Source organism: Zeus faber, assembly GCF_960531495.2.
Source record: "Zeus faber genome assembly, chromosome: 1".
Lineage (NCBI taxonomy): Eukaryota > Metazoa > Chordata > Actinopteri > Zeiformes > Zeidae > Zeus > Zeus faber.
Genome location: NC_137193.1, coordinates 59,018,699 through 59,035,823, shown reverse-complemented (window position 1 = coordinate 59,035,823; position 17,125 = coordinate 59,018,699). Strand labels below are relative to the sequence as shown.

The 17,125-nt window shown below is 42.4% G+C and overlaps 2 protein-coding genes across 5 annotated transcripts; both read right to left on the bottom strand.

Moving 5' to 3' along the window:
* Positions 1-803: 803 nt before the first annotated feature.
* plvapb (plasmalemma vesicle associated protein b) lies at positions 804-7,668 on the bottom strand. Of its 4 annotated transcripts, none has more exons than XM_080017328.1 (8): positions 7,279-7,668; positions 6,769-6,954; positions 4,735-4,834; positions 4,302-4,503; positions 3,853-4,072; positions 2,882-3,031; positions 2,570-2,716; positions 804-1,680 (listed from the first exon to the last, which is right to left on the bottom strand). In XM_080017328.1, exons 1-7 carry the CDS (start codon positions 7,480-7,482, stop codon positions 2,570-2,572), a joined length of 1,209 nt encoding a protein of 402 aa, XP_079873454.1. In that variant the 5' UTR covers positions 7,483-7,668; the 3' UTR covers positions 804-1,680. The 4 variants fall into 4 exon arrangements, with proteins under 4 accessions (XP_079873454.1, XP_079873455.1, XP_079873453.1 ...); XM_080017329.1 differs by having other exon boundaries at positions 2,574-2,716; XM_080017327.1 differs by having other exon boundaries at positions 2,579-2,716.
* A 2,766-nt stretch (positions 7,669-10,434) lies between these two features.
* On the bottom strand, positions 10,435-16,114 carry babam1 (BRISC and BRCA1 A complex member 1). The gene is made up of 9 exons (XM_080006933.1): positions 15,991-16,114; positions 14,726-15,171; positions 14,514-14,572; positions 14,223-14,343; positions 12,671-12,749; positions 12,457-12,481; positions 12,211-12,340; positions 11,934-12,020; positions 10,435-11,356 (listed from the first exon to the last, which is right to left on the bottom strand). The coding sequence occupies exons 2-9, from the start codon at positions 15,155-15,157 to the stop codon at positions 11,156-11,158; spliced, it is 1,134 nt and encodes a 377-aa protein (XP_079863059.1). The 5' UTR covers positions 15,158-15,171; positions 15,991-16,114; the 3' UTR covers positions 10,435-11,155.
* Between the last annotated feature and the right edge of the window lie 1,011 nt (positions 16,115-17,125).

Here is a 17,125-nt window from a genome sequence, read left to right as displayed (position 1 = left end):
GTGTGTGTGTGTGTGTGTGTGTGTGTGTGTGTGTGTGTGTGTGTGTGTGTGTTTATGCAGATCCATACACTGGCCCCCCATGCATATACACTGGCAAACACTCCCATGTCACAATATTAAACAAAGGATTTCCTGAAAACAGGCGGTAGACCCAGTTGGCGGCCGCACTGGCATACATCAACGCAGGGGCAGTTGGCAGTCTGGGAGTTTATCTTAATATAGCTGCGGAACAGAAGAGGTTCTTAAATCTCCCCCTGTCAAAGGCTTGGCAGACGTCTTAGCACCGAGCTGCGCTTTCAGAATCCAGGATCAGTTTAATTACTGAAGTCGTACATGACATACGCCTGTACGCGGTATTTCCTTCTCCTGCTACAAAGGCATTGTTCAATGTGTTACAGGTGTTTAGGAAGGAAAGAGCGTACCGTGACCATAGACACAAAATACCATTGACGACACATTCCACAGTCACAACAAATGACCTCTTCAAATGCCATCCATCTCAAACGTCCATCGACGAGGAGAGCCACGTTCCTTGCAGCCCAGAGAATTGTTGTGGTGCATATTTAGAAACGCCGTTGAATTTCTATGGATGTGCGGGGTGGTGTGTTTATGGCTCATCAGGGAGGAATACGGACTTCCCAGGTGCGGCGGCGGAGATCTGAACCTTCAGGAAACATGTTTTTAAATTCCCTGTTCAGTTCAGACTGTTCTGTTTCCAAAATAATCTTGTCTGGAATGTTTTTTTTGTTTGTTTGTTTTGAATATGAATTCAATAAAAGGAGATTGGGAACAGAAACGTGGAAAGTTTTGGTTTTATTCATTTGAAGGCATGAATATGATTTTTTCTTAATTCATTTTCATCATATTTCATAACTTAAAAGAAAGGTTTAGCATCATCTGTGTTGTGCAACTCAAGGTGAAAGATATACAAAATAAATTATTTACACCGTTCTCATAACACATTGATCTCAAACGATAACCAGGCTTTACGTTTTATTCATTCCAATGAGAGCTGAGTGAGACATAACGCAGGCCAATGAAATAATATATCAAATATTAATGGTAACACTAACACCTGCTGTTGTAATTTGCTGCTATTTACAGGCCGTGCTTGATGATATGTGCTCAAATTGGAAGGCAAGTATATAAAAGCGAACTTATTTTTACAAAGATTCATCTTTATAAATATACAACATTCATTCAGAGAAATAACTTGTCAATTTAATAATCAGTGCTGTAACTGCACCAACGTGAAAAACAATCCATTAAAGGTATTCCATTTCATGTAAAGCATGTTGCGCAAGTTTGGAGTTTTGCTGATTCCAGGCGCTCCAACGATTTGCCCGTTTGCTGACGTCAGTTTGCTGATTGCAGCAGAAGAGATGCACTGTAGCTGGGGGGAAAAAAAAGCCGTAACAAGCTTCTACAAATGCCTCCTAATGCTATCTCACCGGCTTTCACCGTGCAAGCACGCACAGCGAAGCAGGCGCACGTCGTGGTTATTGAGCCTTGTGTGATTTTCGACAGGGCCTGGGTGGAGGCCCCCGGGGACTCCTGAGAAAATCTGTTTGGTGGTCGCACTTCCTTCCGTTATCTTGTCCGTCCATTCTTTCCTGCCGGTGCACTCCGATCCCTCTCTCATGCTGCCCCGTGTGTGTCTCCTCACGGCTGCACCGTCACCTATTTGATAAAGAGGAGTAAATCACACTGAGACACTGGAAGTCGGTCTTGCCCGCGGGCCTTTTGGGGTGAAGACGGGTGGGCTTACAGGAGCAGTAAGCGGTAGGCGTGCGAGTAGAACTTACACTTTGAAATTACACTCTTGGCATAGGTGTATCTGAACCAGCAGCACCCTGTACAGGCCAAAATGTGTGCCCTTTTTGTTCCGGTGAAGTACACATTGTCACCAGAGGTAGAAAATTCCCATGGGTTCTGCCGGACAAGCCAGTCCCCCTAAAGGTACAACACTGTACTATGAAGAGAGTATTCAGGAATGGGGATCTGCGTAAGCATTTAAACAGGACAAGCTTAGCTCATCTTTATTGTCACACACACATACCACAACACATGTATGTACCTTTTCCCGCGGCCACCAAGCTGCCTTGAAATGGCCGAATCAGCACCCACACGGCGCTTATTGGTCCGACTCAAGGCAGGGAGTTTTCTGAATGTTTGATTGTCTTATAGAGGAGATCAGCGCAGGAGCGGAACGCCATTCCTCCTGCGCCCGAGAGGGCTATTATCCACAACTAATATAATAAATCCTCAGTTATATATATAATTGTGGCCTGCGGGTCGGAGATTGAAATGAACAATAAAACTCTCGCCATGTCGGCACACCATGGACAGAAAGACTCCGCCTCTCTCCCTAAACCTTTACCTGTGGGAAGAGATCCCCACAGCCCCTAATCAGGAGATTACCTCTGGAGCGCGGTGCCAACAGAGCCCCAGGCGGGAATCAAACCCACTGTGAGGCACAGTGCAATGCACTTTGTTACATCTTTTAATACATTTGCATCCCTTCTCGAGGGTCCGGCCTATGAATTTAAAACAAACAGACAGACCCCACCTACTGTACCCTGCAGTTGGGTTGAGCGGCGAGCGCACGGATCCTCCCTCTGAGGGTCTGAACCTCGGCCTCCGTCTGGGCCAGACGATCGCCCTGATCCTTCTTCTCATCTCTCAGTCTGTTCTTCTCATTCAGTGAAGTCCTCATCTGTCCAAATCGCACAGATATATCGGTTACTCACGGCACCGCGCCCTCGTAGACTCTCTGAGTCAATCAGCTGTTTAGTTGCAAGAGTTAAGTTAATTGCTGTTTATTGAGAAATGATGCAGTGTCAAACTCCATCGTTCCATGGGGTGGGGAACACCATCCTACCCTGTCGTCATTAGTCACTTGCATGAACTGCAGTTGCCTGTTGCACTCTTCGGCCGCCGCACCACGCTTGTGTTCACACTGTTTGAGGTCGGAGGTCAGATGGGAGTTCTGGACCACCAGCTGGCTGGACTGAGACTGGATGGCCGCCACCTGTAGGGCAGAGACCAGAGATGTTTCCAACACAATTAAGACGGCAGGATTTGAGTTGACGAGTTAGCTCTGAGGCATTGAAGTGGACTCCACGTCACTTTTAGAGACACATTTTGGGACATTAGGTGGGGGGGGACGGCAGTTAATGCCCGACCCAAATCTAGGGGTTTTTTTTGTTTTTGCTATTCTCCACTACCTGGTTTAATAAAGTCTCCGTGATGAATTACATTTTTGAGGGATCTTTCTCTATCACTGATTTCCGCTGCTCGGTAACTAGCGACAGACTGAATAAACACCCCAGGCAAAGCGGATAATGGAGGTTGAACCATCATGGAGCCTGTGGCCAACCCGACTGTTAATCAAGCAAAAAGCTTTGTGCGTCGCGTCTGACCCTTTCTGGGGTGAGGCTCTAGCTCACTGTCTGGGGAAGCCGCACATTTCATTTTCGAGCCCCGGTTCGACCCTGCCTCTGCCTCCGAGGTCACCTGTCCTTTATTATATTTATCGTGAGTGGTGTGAAGTGTCGACTTCCTCCCTGGAGAAAACGCTTTTCCTCCCAGTTAGCTCGCCAAAGAAGGGTCGCACAGACAGGAACTGGCACAGAGTGAACTCTTAAACCATGTATAAAACATTAATGTAATAGCCGCCCAAAAAAAAGAAAATGAAAAAGCAACTTTTTGTTCATACAACGTATAGAATTGACTGTATGTTAGAAGTCTTCATCACCTTCTTCCCGTCATGGCTTCTTTTCTTCCTTCTCCTTTTTGTGGATTTACATACACACACCTACTCACAAAACACACTCTTTGTACACTACACACCGTGTTGCCCACACTGTCCAGGTACTTCTGAAACTTGTCTTCCACGTCCCTGGAGAGGTTGGTGCAGCCGTTGCGGATCTTCTCCATTTGCTCCTGCTGCTTCTCGCAGGTGAGATGGAAGGTCAGCTGGTGGGGGAACAGGCTGTTGATCCTGGCCAGAAAGCTGCTGGTCACCGTCTGGATCCCCTCCAGAGACTTGGCAAAGTCCTCCTTACACTTCCTGGTGCAAAAAACCCCCCCACCTTTCTCATGTTATGTTCACATACACTCAAATACACAACAAAATGTGCAGAATAGGGAACATCATGCGTCCATTATTATTTATACTCTCAAACTCTCTGCTGTTTTCTCCTCTCTCTCTCTCTCTCTCTCTTGCTAATGACACCAGTAACACCCTTAGCGGATACAGTTACGTTACAGTAAAGGAGTGTAGCCACAGCCGTGCATACCTTGTGTAGGTGGTCAGCTGCTCCTGCAGGCTGAGGTTCTCCTGCCGCAGGGTGATGGAATTGCGGTGGTGCAGGTCCCGCTCCTTGGCGGCGGTGTCTATCTCGTGGTTCAGGTAGTGGACCGTCTGGGTGAAGTTGGCCTCGATCAGTTTTATCATGGCGCTCTGTTGGCTAATCAGGTTCTTTAGAGTCCTGATCTCGTCTTGTGGGTTGAACGGAGAAAAAATATTGTCACTGGAATACAATGTATAGATGGGCCTGGACTGCTACATTAACGTTCTGAATGAGTAAATCATGCAAGAAATGCTAATCTTTATACTCATACGGATATATTGTGATGTTAAAGAGGGCATTTATCTTCAGGTCTACCGTTTGTTATGATATACTGTAAGTATTGTACATAAAGAGAATGGGATCACATAAAAATACATACTGTTACTAGCAACAGCCATGGGATTATGGATAGGAGTGATGGGACACTGTACTGGTGTGGCTCGAGTCAGCGCCATCCTCCTATCTAAATCACACTGGACCTATGGTGGAAGGGGAAAACAATATTTACATATTTATATAGTCAATAAAAATAAAATAAATATATATTTTATAATGTTATTTTATTATTAATATTATTATTATTATTTTACAATTACAAGTATTAATATACAAAATGATTATTGTTAGAAGTAGTAGTAGTAGTAGCAGTAGTAGTAGTAGTGGTAGCAGTAGTAGTAGTAGTAGTAGTAGTAGTAGTAGTAGTAGTAGTAGAAGTATTCAGGGACGGACTGGGACTAGATAATGGCCCTGGACTTTTTTACCCGGACCAGCCCACCAAAACCAGCCCGCGGATACTCCACCACCACCACCACCACCACCACCACATGGATGCACATACAAACACACCAGCCCTTGATACCACCACTTACTGTATAAGCTTAATGGACGGATACTGCTCTACTACTACTCTATCACTAAAACAGATATTTTAAGAGCAAGTGAAAGGTTTGTTGCCAGGAGCAGCTGCGAGAATTCCATGATGGATTCAGGCAGTCAGTGTTTCATGAATTTCTATATTTGAACAGGCTGTATAATCTACAGTATTTCAACACAGGAAATAAGTCAGAGAATGTCATTGCCAATTTAATCACTCAGGCCTTGAAACTCGAAGGACTTACTCTTCAGTGCAGATCCATAAACAAAAATCGGATACTGACTGTACACATTTGTACTTCTAAAGGGCAGTTAAACAATAAATTATAGTTAAATGACCAACCAAATTCTAAATAATATCTAAAATGTGACACATTTTGGCATTTCTTTGGGGCCTGCTGCTAAGGTACAGATTATTACTCCTGGCCTGGGTATTGCTGGTCGATAAACAATAAAATAATATTTAAATAAACACCAACACCAACATGTATATATTTTTACTCGTGCTATGGTATTGCTGGTCCATAAATTAGAGATGATTTTCTAAATTTGATATTTCTGACACATGAAGACAGCAAAGTAGCATTTCCGACAGGCCTTGAATGCAGCAGTGCTAACTTTAAAAACAATGCCTCCAAACTTGGAGAAAAATGCCACTCTTAAAAACCATTAATGTTGGTGCATATTCCCGGGATAAGCAGGATCCTAGAGTGTGCGATGCCATTTCATGAATGGATAGTTACAAGGCTGGATTATTTGGAAGAGAGAATTGGTAAATGAAGTAAATATTAATGACATTTAGCAGCAGACTCTCTGTTTTTTCACCACCACTAATCGTATAATTAATTTATTAAGTGCTGCTGCTGGTGCTCGCAAACATGTCACTTATCTCCATGCAAGTTGTAGCATCAGCTAGAAGTGACTTCATTTTTTTTTTTTTTTTTTTTTTTATCGCTCGCCTTTTAAGCGCCGCCTCTCTTCTTTTTACTCGGATTTATGTCCATCTTGACCGACTTGGTCATGAATTCACCTGTTCACGCGTTCTCATTGACCTCTGGGATTTCCAGGGGAGATGCGCGTGGTCGACCCACTTTGATTATGAGGGCTGGCCCATAATGGGCTGCTCAGGCGGCCCACAGAGCAGGCGGAGCACCGGGACCGGTGCTCCCAATGGCCAGTCCGACTATGATACACTATACGCTATACAGCATGTAGTAGTACTATTAGTTGTGGTGGTGGTAGTAGTAGTAGTAGTAGTATAACTTCCTGTTGACATAAACAGAAGTACAGTACATTCATTTGTAGCTGTGATTCAAAGACAGCATAAAACAATAAAATATTTCATAAATTGTAATCTACAAGTAAACCAAAAACATTAAAACTTTTTTTTTTTTATGTCGGGGGACAATTTTAAAGATCATTTAATGACAGTTGACCCTCCATTGTAACCCCATCTTTTCACAACATTTTAGCTGATGAGAGTCAATTTCTAAATCATTTACCAATATGATATGAAAACGCAGCAGGGTCGTGTGCTTACTATTCTTTGCTTCAGGGCTTGGAGCTCTTTGGCCGTGCCGTTGGCCGCAGTCTTCAGGCTTCCCACCTCTTTCTCCAGGGCCCCCTTCTCGGCGGTGCGGGCCCCCAGCTTGGCCCCCAGCTCCCCTTTCTCCTTCCTCAGCCTGATGTTGTTCTCACTCAGCCTGTTGAAGCTCAGCTCCAGCTCCTTCATCAACGGAGACGCAATTATCCCTTATCAACATCATCACCAACACAGCTCAATTAAACTGGGATTAAAAGGTAATAAATATGAGGCATTATACTTAAAAATAAAAAGATACAATTATAAATGAAATCAGAAAAGTGATGCATGACTCTTTTTAGATCGACAGTTGGATCAAAAGACACATCAGTTCAATTTACCCAAACTTGACTTGCACTGTCAAGCATAACATATTTTAAGTGTTTAGGGTAAAAAAAAACAACAACCTCAAAGCAACCACAAATAGAAATTAATTTCCTTGTACTTCTGCATTATGACCAGACTGACCTTGACCCTCTTCTCCTCGGCTGTCTTCTCGGGCTGCCCGTAGACCAAGAACAGCACCAGGCTCACGATGATCAGAGACTGGATCAGGGAAGAGAAGAAGAAGACGATCCTCATGTAGTAGCCGCAGCTCTTACCCTTGGGCCTGTTCAGGGGCTCCCTGACGTCCAGGCCGAACTTGGCCCGAGAGTAGCTGGAGCTGTACATGGCTGTCGGTGGCGAAATGGTGGCGGTCGGGGGTTTCTGTGTCAAAAAGAGAATCTTTTCCCGAGAGGTTTACCCCTGAGATGCGTTTCTACCAGGAGCTTCACGCAGCAGGTGCTGAAGCTCTGAGACTCTCTTGGAATATAATATCTGCTGCAAGGCCAAAGCAAGAAGAGTGTGTGGATGGAAGGCTATAATCATTCATCCTTAGGTGAGTGAGGGGGCCATGTTTATAAACCCTGCAGGACGAATGCCCCAGTCCATCCTGGCCCACCCTTCTTTTCCCTACCTCATCCTTACAACCCCCCCTCTCACACACACACACACACATACGCACAGGCAGACTTGTTGACAGTTTGTTTATAGTACTCATTTTTTATTATGCATATTCATTTTCCATTCTGGTACTTTGTATTTGATTAATTTAAAATACTTTTTTTCTACTAGTCTAGAATTAAATATGAATTACATTTTAAAATTAAATATTAAATTAAATATTGCTGAATGAAATCTCATTAATGGCATTCAAGCTAATTATTTTCAATGACCAAATAAAAAACAACTTTTTTTTAAATTTTGTTTTATTTGTTATTATTTTATACTCATAGTGCTTCAGTCAAACCATAGGGTTTAGAGAACATCCAAATCTTGAGCCATTTTTAACTATTATTATGCCTTGGAGTACGTTTTTTTCAAGGGGCATGTCTCAAGGCATGAAAAAGCATTTTTATAATAGTATACATTACCAGAAAGTTAATTATTGAATTAGGATGCCCTTTTTATTGTCTCAAAACCATTGCATAAGATCATCTCATGACCAGATGTCACCAGACATGCTCAGCCTGTGCATACACATGTTATTACAGCTGCACTTGGATGTAGTATTGTCTTCATTCTCACGGCAGTAATTGGATGTCGGACATTGCAGATGCCTCTTGTGCTGGACAGTTGGTTTGGATGGAACAGCATGATCTCTCTACTGATGGAAAGTACTACTACACAGTAACAAAATGCAAAAAAGATTGGCCCATATTGATATTTCGGTCCAATTCCTGATAGCATTCCATCTGCTGTGGGTGAACAATGTAGTTTGCCTATGGAAAAACAAAACCAAAAAAGCCCCACCACATCCTGTCCCAAGGAAACGCGCAGAGGAGACATTGCAGAGGAGTGAAAGAATGAAAACAATGGGGACCTGTCATTCTTTAGGGACGAGAGCATAACAAATATTCCCTGCTGTACAGGAGGCGACAGGCACATTTGAGCCCCACCCCCCTCTCTTTTGCTATTTTTTTTTACGTTGATGACGTTGGCAGCAGCCCCCTCTGCCCAGGAGGGGTGTGGGAGGGAAAGATTCCTCTCAGCCCAGGGCTTTCCTGCTCCCTATTATCTCCCTGCCAACCTGCGCTCAGCGGAAAGGCTAATTTATGACAAAAAATGAGTATCAGATGTAGAGACCAAGAGTTTGATAAACCCCTGAACAAAAACAGGAAGCCTATCACTCAGAGGTCAAGATAAAAAAAGGAAAAAAAAAACATGCTTTAAGATAACTTGGTGTGTACTGAGACAGATGTGATGTGAGGTGAAACAACACTTTAACCTTTGAAAAATAGTTGGTTATAGATGACGTACATTATTACCCCAAAATCAGTAGTAGTAAGGCTATTCAGGCAACAGTATGATTTATTAATACCTCCACAATATGACACAGATATATGTCAAATAAAAGTGTTTTTCTGCAAATTAGTGGTTTAATATGCGCTGTTTGAATATATTGTAGTCATCCATCTTGTATGAGTCTTTTGGTTCAATCTGTATCAATCAGGCTACATACATAAACCTTTCCTTTCTGCAGAGGACAATGCTGCCATCCACTGGTGAAAACCCAAAAAGCAGAGAAAATAATCTACAGTCTATCTTGTTTTTTTTTGGATAAAAGCCTCACTAAATTAGGTAAATAATGAGTGTTCTCATACACGTCGATCAGCCATAACATTAAAACCAGCACTTATAACCACAAATATTGCGTAGCTCCCCCTCATGCCGCCAAAACAGCTTGGACCCGTCAACGCATGGACCTCTGAAGGTGTCCTGTGGTATCTGGCACCAAGACATTAGCATCAGATCCTTTCTCCTGGAAGTTGCGAGGGGGGCCCCCCCATGTCTTGAATCTTGAATCTTGACTCTTGGATTGGACTTGTTGTTCCAGCACATGCTCGATTGGATCAGACCCTAACCCCGCCCATCCGCATGATGTAGAAGAAAACGTGATTCATCAGACCAGGCCACCTTCTTCCATTGCTCCATGGTCCAGTTCTGATGCTCACGTGCCCATTGTAGGAGCTTTCAGTGGTGGACAGGGGTCAACATGGGAACTCTAACCAGTCTGTGGCTACACAGCCCCATACACAGCGAGCTGTGATGCAATGTGTGTTCTCACACCTTTCTATCATAGCAGCATTAACTTTTTCAGCAATTTGTGCTGCAGTAGCTCTTCTGTGGAATCCGACCAGACAGGCTTGACTCTGCTCTACACGTGCGTCAATGAGCCTTGGTGGCTCATGACCCTGTCGCTGGTTAACCGGTTGTCCTTCCTTGGACAACTTTTGGTAGGTACTAACCACTGCATACCGAGAACCCCACAAGACCTGCTGTTTTGGAAATGCTCTGACCCAGTCGTCTAGCCATCACAATTTATCCCTTGTCAAAGTGGCTCCGATCCATACGCTTGCCCATTTTTCCTGCTTCCAACACATCAACTTCAAGAACTGACTGTTCACTTGCTGCCTCATATATCCCACGCCTTGACAGGTGCCATTGGAACGAGATGATAAATGTTATTCACTTTCCCTGTCAGTGGTTTTAATGTTGTGGCTGATCGGTACATAATAAACAATATTCAATGCAATAAAATAAAGAAAAGCATGTAAAATATGTCCGATTGAAGAGGGAGTTTTTAATCTTGGAAAACTAAAATAATGGTAGAACAGTTTTAGTGCAGTTGAACTAGGATTGCTCGGTGCAATTTTCACGTGATTTATGCAGTGACTGCGGTCCCCGCATACTATTGTACATTCTTCCAAGTATGTCTTTACACACTTATTTAAGAGGTGGAGAAGTGATAAGAAGATATTTTATAAGACTTTATAAAATAAAAGAATGGCCAATACAGCAAGAATCATATTGGAATCATACTGTAAGTACTGAAAACACATCCCTATCAAAGCTTTTGGTGCAAGATAAGTCCCACAGCAATGCTTGCATTACAGTATATCACACTTCATTTTGTCACTTTAAAGGCTTTTCCACACGACTCTCATTCACAAGTCTTTATATCAACAAACTGAGAAGTCCAATAAAAAAAACTCAAGTTTGGTTTGGAAGTTTCAGTGCATCCTCCTGCTCTTCTCCAACCGTCCACCACATCCATGGGTCTTCATATAGTATGTCCAATTCTTGAGTACCACCAACAATAGGTGTAGAGGGGGGAGGTCGCTCTCTTCTCCCAGCATAGGCATCAACTAATCACAGACCTCTGACTAGACAGCAACAAAACCCTGCCGTCTAGGCAGGAGCTCACCAGCCTGTACTGTATGCTCCAACAAAAAATCTCAGCGGTAAAATGTATTTGAAACTACTGTGCATGAATTGTTTTTCATCATAAGAGCAAGTCCTGTTAGACAGTAGCTTCAACATCCTGGGGGTCGTCCCCCTCCAGCAGGCTATAGGAGGCGTGGCTCTGGAAAGGCCTCTGTAGGGGATGGGAGAGGAGCTTGGCCATGCAGTTGTGCAGCTCGATCGCAGGCCCGCTCAGCGACACCTCGAAGCGGTAGCACATGCCCTTGGAATCCAGGTTGCAGAAAGAGGTGTAGTTTTCCTGGATACAAGATATGTAATATGCTGAGTGCAAGAGTTTAGGAGAACCATACTTGTGCAGTATTAAGTCAACATCCCAAGGCAATATTTGATTTTCACCTCATTTTGACATCCTAAGCAAACTCAAATGAGTGAATTAACAAATGTCCCAAGAAGATATTAATACACTGGAATATGGAGTCAATAAACCAGATGGTTAAAAAGTTGACATCTAAAATGACCACCAATCTATATTTTTTGCTTCATGCCTTAACAGATTGAGTCATGTGCTCTTACAACCAGAATTTACTACTTGCAAGCAGCAACATAAAAAGTACACTTTCCTTCATTGCGCTATTTGTTTCATGGTATATTGCTTTCAACAAATTACTGCCAAAATATGAAAAAAAATGAAAACATCCATGACACTCTTCAGATAACGTCTATTTGGGTTCAGCACTTAGACACCACCTTAACCTGTGCAGGACAACCTGCAGTACTCCTGCCACCTGTGTCAGACCAGGTAAACTTGTTTAACCAGTGGCTTCTTCTCCGATTATGATGCAGCGCTAAAGCTGAACACACCCTGCGGTACTCACCCTCCAGCTGCTCTCCTCCGCCTGCTCCTCCACACCGTTGTGCAGATAGACCACATCCAAGAAGAAGTACGGAGACTGCAACATTGTCTGGAAGAGGAAGCAAGGGCGGCCTTTCATTCATCGGTCACAACGCTACGATCAGAACAACCGTCCAGACGACACAGAACAGAGGAGCACATGGAACCAGTCTGACGCAAACCGAGAAGAAAAAATGTTGCTGATGAAGGTATTTCGCGATGGGGATTACGTTGACAGACGTGATTAAACGGGTGCTTACGCTGACAGCCTCGGGAGGGTTGAACTGTAGCTGTCCCACGTGGCGGCTGTAAATGAGCAGAGTCCGCACTACGAACGGCGGCGGGATGGTCTGAACGTTCTCCGTCATCGGTAGGTCGATCTTAAGACGGCTACAGTGAAGAAAGCGGGAATTAAGATAGATCAGTGAAGTGCTTCACCTTGTTTTTTTTTTTTTTAAACATTGGTGAATTGTTTCTAAAAAAGTTGGTCATTGCAAAATACTTACATCACATTAAGAAGATCCTCCAGGTCTGAAGAAAAAAGTTAAGGGAAAAAAATTGATATAGCAGGTTTAATGATTCAATAGTTCTAATAGTTCTGATTAAGTGGTTATAAAAGTGTGGCTATAGAAAGTGTGGATTTTGATTTTTGGAGGTTTAATGGGAGCTGGTATAGCTAATTAAATATTTGGGGATTTTAACATTTTTACAAAAGGATACTGAAAGACTCGCACACATTGGTGTCCAGGTCGTATAGGCAGCTGCAGAGCTCCCGGGGGTCGGAGGTAAACCCTGAAAGCTGGAACACACAGAAAACATTCAAGGCTAGACAGAGAGGTCATCTAAGAATCTAAGTGCTTAAATATGAAAATACATCAATGAGTGGGTATCAGGACTTTTTTTTATGAATGTGTGTGTATTAAAAATAAACCATTCTAACTCTGGGACTCAAATCATGCTGCTTGTTTTTACTGAGAACAACTCAATTCATACAGTTAGTTTGTTCAGTTAGCACTGCACTGTAAATAAACATATAACCTCAATACCAAACCTGCCAACTTTGGGAAAATATTTTGAGTACCACAACAGGGAGTCTGCGTGGTGTATGAGTTACTGCAGCTAAATGGGAGTCATTTATCAGTTATTAGATAAAAATATATATTATCAGTTATTCACACCGTAGTCGTCTTGTAACGAGGCTCATCACATTGTATGTGAGCTACTACAGCTAACTATATACAATATACACATTCATATCATTGAAATGCATGGGTGCAATGCAATCTTGTAAAGTTACCCAACAACTGACCAACTAGAGATGCACCGATTGAAATTTTCTTGGCCGATTCAGATTCCTGATTTTTTTTAAAGTCTGACCTGCTGATTTCGATTTCCGATCGGCTGTACATCCACGACAATTACATACCGTGATCTGATCACACTCACTTGATTGGACAGCTGCACCTACGGACAACACTGCAATTTTCAGTTGACACAATAGTGAGATTGCTGATTTTGACACTGTTTATTATTGTTCATTATTCACTATGGAACAATAAAAAAACATGGAACAGTCACTGAGTTCTAGTAAAATAGAATATAGGACTGTCACGAAAATGGGACTGTCATGAAAATCTCTTTCACTTTAAGTGCAAATATACATTTATATTATATTTATATGGTCCTTTGTAAATAAATTGCAATCATTAAAAAAAAAAAAAAAAATTAACTGACACTAATCGGCCGGTGAAAACCGTCCAATTCTGGTCAACGGCTGATCGATCGGTGCATCTCACGTTTTATATGTCAATATGACGGTCACATTTTTGTGCTTTATTTTAACTCTCCCACTTCCCATTTTACCTCACAATGCAGCGTTACACCACAGTGGATAATAAAGTATCGCTCAGTGCTGTGTATAAGTGGATGTTGAGTGAGAGGAGAGGGAGGGGTTATGTATGACCACAGGTCATAGCATCTGGTCCAATCTGAGGGAGGTAGTTTCAATACCCAATAAAGGTACGCTATTGTTTTGTACTGAGTGATTAATTCCCGTCATTAAATAACAATATATTTTTTTGTAAATATATATATTTTTTGCGTAGTTTCAGTTGGCATTTCGTACCTGCGTATTTTGACAAAAAAATTGCGTAGTTGGTACACAAAATGCGTAAAGGTTGGCAGGTGAGGTTACCTGACAATCAATGATCAAATGTTCAAATTTTAAAATGCTCTCATGTATTTAAAAATGACTCGCTGCTCCTGGACTCACCCACAGGGCGTCGTCATTCACCACAACCAGAGCAAACTCATGGCGCTTGTCAATCTTGTGCTTTGTTCTGACAAACATCTCAATCATCTTTTGAGATATGTTCAGGGCATTGGTTTTGGACCTGAAAACCGACATACGTATGGATATAAGGTGCACATCCATTAAACTCCATCATTATTTCTTAAACTTAGTACGAATAGCAGTAAAAATGCACGATTCTTCATCATTTTGTTCTGCATTCATGCCCTGCGAGGAAAAGGCAATGAGAAGTAAGAGAGAGGTCAAGTTTACCCGTTAAAAGACTCCAGCTTCTGCAAAGACATCTCCTCGGAGAGATCTAAACAAATGATCTGGCAGGATAAGAACAAGAAGATTGGCGGCGGCATAACAAGTATGGTTTTAACATTGTAGTGTAAACCAATGCAAGGTAAATACATGACAAGGCAGAAAGTCTTTTTAAACTGTCATGCTGGATAGCATGCATGGTAAATCCGTGGACTTACCACTTTCTCCGGACAGTTGACGCGGGGTGCTCGGAGCTGGTATTCCACTCTGGGGGGAATGGGAGTTGTCAGTGGGGGCTGAGGCTGCGGAGGCTTGGGCCGCTCCTTTGGCGTAACAGACGTGGCTGGAATTGGGACGGCGGCGTTGGATGAAGCTGCCGCTGCGGTCGCAACAAGGGTGGCCGCCTGGGCTGAGGCCACCGTGACGCTTGTGGTGGTGGAGGTCGGCAGACTGTCACTGGTGGAGGCCTCTCCTTCCCCCTCCACGCGGCTGCCCACCGCAGGCTGGGGGGTGTTGGGGTTGCTGTTGCTTCCCAGGCTCCCCGTGCTGCTGCGCCGGTCCTCCGCCCCTTCGGGGTTGGATCGGGTCCGAGGCCGCATCTCCACCAGGCGCTCCTCTCCATCTGCTGGTCCTGGCTCTGGGATCTCCATAGATATGCCCGTTGCTGAAAATTATAAAAATATATATCTTACATATATATATAAAATGGTATATCTATTCTAATCATCCTATGCAGACATTTCCTTTGTGAGACAACAAAAAACAATTGTAATTGTATTTCTATTATCTTGGGTAATATCTGTTGTTTGTCATAAGGTTGAGTGCACATTGGCAGATTTTACATGTTAACTGTTTTACATATTTTGCCATTTTATATATTAATATTACATATTTTTATTGCATTGCTTTATTATTACTATGGCCTATTGTGTTCATGTGAGCTGCTGGGACATTGCAAGTTCCCTTCGGGGGTTGAATAAAGTACCTCACTGTCTATCTATCTGTCTGTCTGTCTGTCTGTCTGTCTGTCTATCTATCTATCTATCTATCTATCTATCTGTCTGTCTGTCTATCCGTCTATCCGTCTGTCTGTCCCGTCTGTCTGTCTGTCTGTCTCTCTCTCTCTCTCTCTCTCGATCTATCTATCTATATTATCAAAGCCCTTCCCAGATTTGAAGAAAATAAATTACAAATTATATTGCCTACACATAATATTAATATCCTGTCTCAGAAGACGGTTATAGTTATAGACAGGTGTAGTTATAGACAGTTATAGTTATAAACCGTTATAGTTATTGACAGTTATAGTAAAAGTTAGGAGCTAAGGCTATCACGGTGATACCTACATGTTTATGTTACAGGGCAGAACAGATTCAGAACTGAAACCTGAATGACAGCGCAGTAGCAATGTTAGCTGTTAGCGTCACCACTTTACACATAATCCTTGAAGCACAAAAGACGAAATACACCAAAGGAAACTCACATTATTTCTGAGCGTGGTGGCTGTTTGGGAATAAATGTTACGGAATTCATAGAAAGTTCTCAATTATTATCGAAAAGAGCTCGCGTCGGCTTGTGTTTGTTGTTGAACAGACCGCTTCCTTCCCGGAAACAGACAAAGCACCGGAGAAAAGCATCATGGGTAATGTAGTTCGGACATGAAGAGCGACGATGATCAAAATTGAATTATATTATATTATATTATATTATATTATATTATATTATATTATATTATATTATAGTGAGGTGTCTTGGAATATGTGGCGTCCCAAAACAGTACCCATTGTATAAGATAAATTATTGACAGACAGTGCCAGGGGTCTCAAGGGAGAGAGACAGAGCCCATTGTCGGGGTCCCGGTGATAAGGGAGGTGAAAATGTGAACGGTGACCTATGTAGGGGAATCAGACGGTCAACATTGTCACTGGTCAAGCATAAAGCACCTGCCCGAGTTTCATTCGACAGAGAATCCATCCGGCTCGGTTCTCTCCCGGACGTCCTAGGCAAGTCTGGTCTGATGCTGTTCTTTTGTAATAAATCTATTATTTTACTCAAGTCAGCGTCAGCGGTCACTCCTTCTTTATCAACACATTTAATTCATCAAGAAACTATAATAGAATGCCAGATATATTTGAATATCATTTATATATATATATATATATATATAGATATAGATATAGATATAGATATAGATATAATTGAATATTATTTATATTTATATATATATATAAATAATATTCAATTATATCTAGCATGCTATAATATAATATAATATAATTCATTTTTTATCATCGTCGTATCTGTATATGTATATATATATATATATATACACACACACACGTGTGCATACTCATCTATTGGCAATGGGAATGGAGTCAATCGCCTATTTTTCACGTGATTTTACCCGTGTTTTTAAAACAAATCACCTTAAGTGAATTGGTCGGTAAGCGAGGACTCGTTTCATGGTAAGGGGGCGTGGCCATTGTGAACTCTAGTGTAGTGAATACTGCGGGAACGAGACTGAGACTAAGAACGGCCATGAGATGAGATGTATATAGTATATATCGTGTATATAGTATATAAAGGGTGATGCGTGATGAGATGCTTGACGCTGAGAT